The 3,568-nt window shown below is 45.8% G+C and overlaps 1 protein-coding gene across 1 annotated transcript in view; it reads left to right on the top strand.

Annotated features, from left to right (window-relative positions):
* Positions 1-979: 979 nt before the first annotated feature.
* The window catches only part of LOC101345001 (nuclear RNA export factor 2-like), a 9,502-nt gene continuing 6,913 nt past the window's right edge, over positions 980-3,568 (top strand). Inside the window, exons 1-9 of the mRNA XM_004388915.2 lie at positions 980-1,008; positions 1,180-1,339; positions 1,944-2,027; positions 2,138-2,242; positions 2,361-2,441; positions 2,566-2,635; positions 2,782-2,870; positions 3,224-3,331; positions 3,504-3,564. Of these exons, the coding sequence (XP_004388972.2) occupies positions 980-1,008; positions 1,180-1,339; positions 1,944-2,027; positions 2,138-2,242; positions 2,361-2,441; positions 2,566-2,635; positions 2,782-2,870; positions 3,224-3,331; positions 3,504-3,564 (787 nt within the window). The remainder of the gene's footprint in view (positions 1,009-1,179; positions 1,340-1,943; positions 2,028-2,137; positions 2,243-2,360; positions 2,442-2,565; positions 2,636-2,781; positions 2,871-3,223; positions 3,332-3,503; positions 3,565-3,568) is intronic.

The raw sequence follows: 3,568 nt of genomic DNA, 5'->3' as shown, positions 1-3,568 counted from the left end.
CAGGAAAGCTGGTAATGGGGAACTCAAGGTCGAGAAGGGGAGAGTGTTGACATGTCGTGGGCTTGGCAACCAGTGTCACAAAACAATATGTGTACTGTTTAATGAGAAGCTAGTTTGTTCTGTAGACCTTCATCTAAAGTACAGTTAAAATATATATTGTTTCTGCACTGTTTTCTCTCCTTCCTTCTGGGATTCCTATCAAACATTTGTTATAATTACTCATAATATCACCTTTAACTCTCACCCCTCCCTTAATTATCCTCCATAATTTTGTCTCGCCAAGCGTTACTCTAGATATTTTTTTCAGACTCATCTTTCATTTGTTTTATTCTCCATTCAGCCTGGGAATATACCTTGACCCTGAAACATAACACCAGACATTCAAGGTAGATTGTCGTGTCCACCTAGAGCACAAGAGGGAAGTGAGGGTTACAAACATTAAGCAACTTTTTCCAGGTCCTCCAGCACGAAAGAGGCAGAGCAGGGACTAACAACCCAGAATGGATCCTCTGTCCAAGCCCTTCCCACTGTGCTTGTTCTCTCTTGGGCTGCAAATGCTCCTTACCTCTCATCTCTGAAGAAGTGGTACCATAGTGGAGTCTTCCAACTTTTTAAGCACTTTTATATTTCTTTTTAGACTGTAAAAAGCAGTAATGTTTCTTCATTAGCTATGATAGTGTCACAGAACTTTGCTCTGTCATTCAGACGACCATTGATATGTATTCTACCATGTTTTGATTTTAGTTTTCTTTGTATTAATCTATTTTGCCTAACTTCAGAGTATAATAACAGACATACCTCATTTCAAAGAAGAGGTCGCTGCTGGGGTGTTTTCCGAGGGAGATATGGAAATTGGTCTGAACAAGTCAGTCCTGGCATTCATCGTTCATTCCGCCAAGAGCAAGATGGATACACAGCAATGAGGGGTGCTCACGTGGGCCCCAGAGTAAGACAGTAAGTGACCACTCAGCACGGTGGCATGTACCAGCCAGTGGAATATGTAACCCGGTATGTAACTGTGTCATTCTTTTCCTTCTCTCCAACCTGGCAGAGTGAGGAATGCTAGGACCAAACTTTATCTGAGCAAACTTTATTGTAGCCCTGGTATCAGTGAACGAATGTATGTAGAAGAATTCCTTAGCATTCATAGATGCCTTCCTTCTCTCCACTTTCCCACAGCACCCACTATGCCAGTCGACCCTACTATAGAGGAGGCCAGCGGCATTACCAAGGCCAATTCCATGCTAATATGGACATGTGGAAAGAGAAAATTCATCCAGGGAGAAAAACGCTGGGAAGGGGGCAAAATGGAATCCCCCAAAGCTGGTTCAAGATCACAGTAAGTATCCTGGCAAAATATGGAAAGTGTGGGGGAGGGCAGGCCAGTCAAATGGAGTTGTGTTGGTCTCCTACAGAGACACTACATACTTTGCTGGGGACAGGTAGGATTTGTAATCTGCCCTTTTTATCACTAGGAGTTAACATCCTTGATCATCTAAGGGCAGGTTCAGAAAAGTAACATAAAGAGAAAAGGCTGACTGCAGGAAGGCCAGGGAGGTTGTCTAAAGGTAAAGGTGGGAACTACTACCAGGGAGGTGGAGCAACTCCCCATTGGATGTCTCAGTTTGGCTCAAGCTGGGGGTGGGCCAATCTCTGGATCAGAGGAGCAGGCAGGGTCTATATTAGGTAGGTGCTTCTGGAACCTTATAAAAGGAAGATCATGTTAAACTTCTTAGGTTGATTATTTGGAGGAGACCTTTTGCATAGAGAGAAAGAGAATTCAGAAAATCCATATTTGGCACAAAAAATAAGAAATCATGTCAATGGTTCCTTCTTTAGAAGTCTTAAAGCTCAGTAGAAGATTAAAACAGAACACTCGGTGAGGTCCGTTCTCCAGCCGTAATTCCATGTTGTCACTCTTTTATACTTTCTTTTACTCTTAGATTCCTTGCGGGAGAAAGTATGACAAGACTTGGCTACTGAATTCCATCCAGAGCCATTGCAGGGTTCCCTTCAGCCCAGTTGATGTAAGAGAGGATGGTGAAGCCAGATGACTGGGTAGAGGGGAGGGGGGTGGCCTGGATCAGCAGGGGCCTTTAGTCTTCAACACTATTGCTGTTGCCTCTGCTTCCTGTAGTTCTACTACGCGAGAATGCAGGCCCAGTTCTTTGTCCAGGATGCTAGCACTGCCGCTGCATTGAAGAATGTCAGTTACAAGATTCGTGATGATGAGAACCAAAAGGTGTGTGTCGAAGTGATTACGTGTACCTAGTCTGGGGGCAGGAGGATGGACCAGGGGCAGGACCATCTTCTTTGGGATTAGAGTTCCTGGTACTTACCCTTGCCTCTCTTTCCTACAGATATGTATCTTTGTCAATCCCTCTTCTGTACCTTATTCTGTGCAGACTAAGCTGAGGCCAGAACAAGTTGATCAGCTAAAGGTAATGCAGACTCAAGACATGCTGTGTACCCAGACCTACCCTCTTTTCCCCCCACCCCAATTTCTCCATCATCACCACCACCACGACTGCCTCAGAGCTGCTATCTCCATCTCTGTCTCTGCAGCTGACCATGAACAAACGATATGATGTCTCCCAGCAGGCTCTTGACCTCCAGAACCTCCGCTTTGACCCAAGTATGGCTGACAACAGTGATTCTAGGGCAGGCGAGGGCAGAGGGGTATGCATGGGAGGGAGACTTAGGGATGGTAACTTGGGGAGGGGTTAGTGCTGGTGCTGGTCCATCTCAGCCTTCTGACTCCTTTCTTTCGGCTTCCTGAAGATTTGGTGGACCATGATATTGACATGATCCTGAATCGAAGAAACTGCATGGCTGCCACCCTGAAGATCATCGAAGAGAATTTCCCTGAGGTGAGGCCGTAGGCCCAGTGCTGGTACCAGGACTCCCAACCGGTTTGTTCCAGTTCGACCTTCTGCTGAGAATTTGCATTTCTAACAAGTTCCCAGGAAGTTATACCTAAGAATCACCTGGGGATCTTGTTAAACTGTAGATTCTGATTCAGTATACCTGGGGGTGGAAATGCAAATTCTCAGCAGAGAACTTGTTAGAAATGAAAATTCTCAGCTGAGGTTTGAATCAGAACAAACCAGTTCGAAGCCTTGGCTGGTATTTAGGTAAAGGGGTGGAAAGGAAGAGATGGAGGGCAGATTTGTCTCTGAGGCCCTAGATAGTTAACCATCGCTCTAACTCTTCTTCCCAAAAGCTGTTGTCCTTGAACTTGCGCAGTAACAAATTATACCAGCTGGATGGCCTGTCTGACATTATGCAGAAAGCCCCCAAAGTCAAGATCCTGAACCTCTCCAAAAATGAGGTGAGAAGTGGAAGCCAGATCTAATTTGGGTTGAGGATGGGTGACAGTACTCATCAGGGTGATGACAAGAGGCAGGAAGATGCCTGTAGGTGAGGGTGAGGACTGGGGGTGCATGGGCTCAAATGTGTCTCTCCCTGGGACTGCTCTCTCTCATCCTTCTCCATTTTCTCAGCTGAAATCCGCTTGGGAGTTGGACAAGATAAGAGGGCTTAAGCTCGAAGAGCTGTGGCTAGAAGG

Source organism: Trichechus manatus, unplaced genomic scaffold (genome assembly GCF_000243295.1).
Source record: "Trichechus manatus latirostris isolate Lorelei unplaced genomic scaffold, TriManLat1.0 scaffold00221, whole genome shotgun sequence".
NCBI classification, from domain to species: Eukaryota; Metazoa; Chordata; class Mammalia; order Sirenia; family Trichechidae; genus Trichechus; species Trichechus manatus.
Note: the sequence above shows the minus strand (reverse complement) of the source record. Positions and strands in the feature narration are given on the sequence as shown.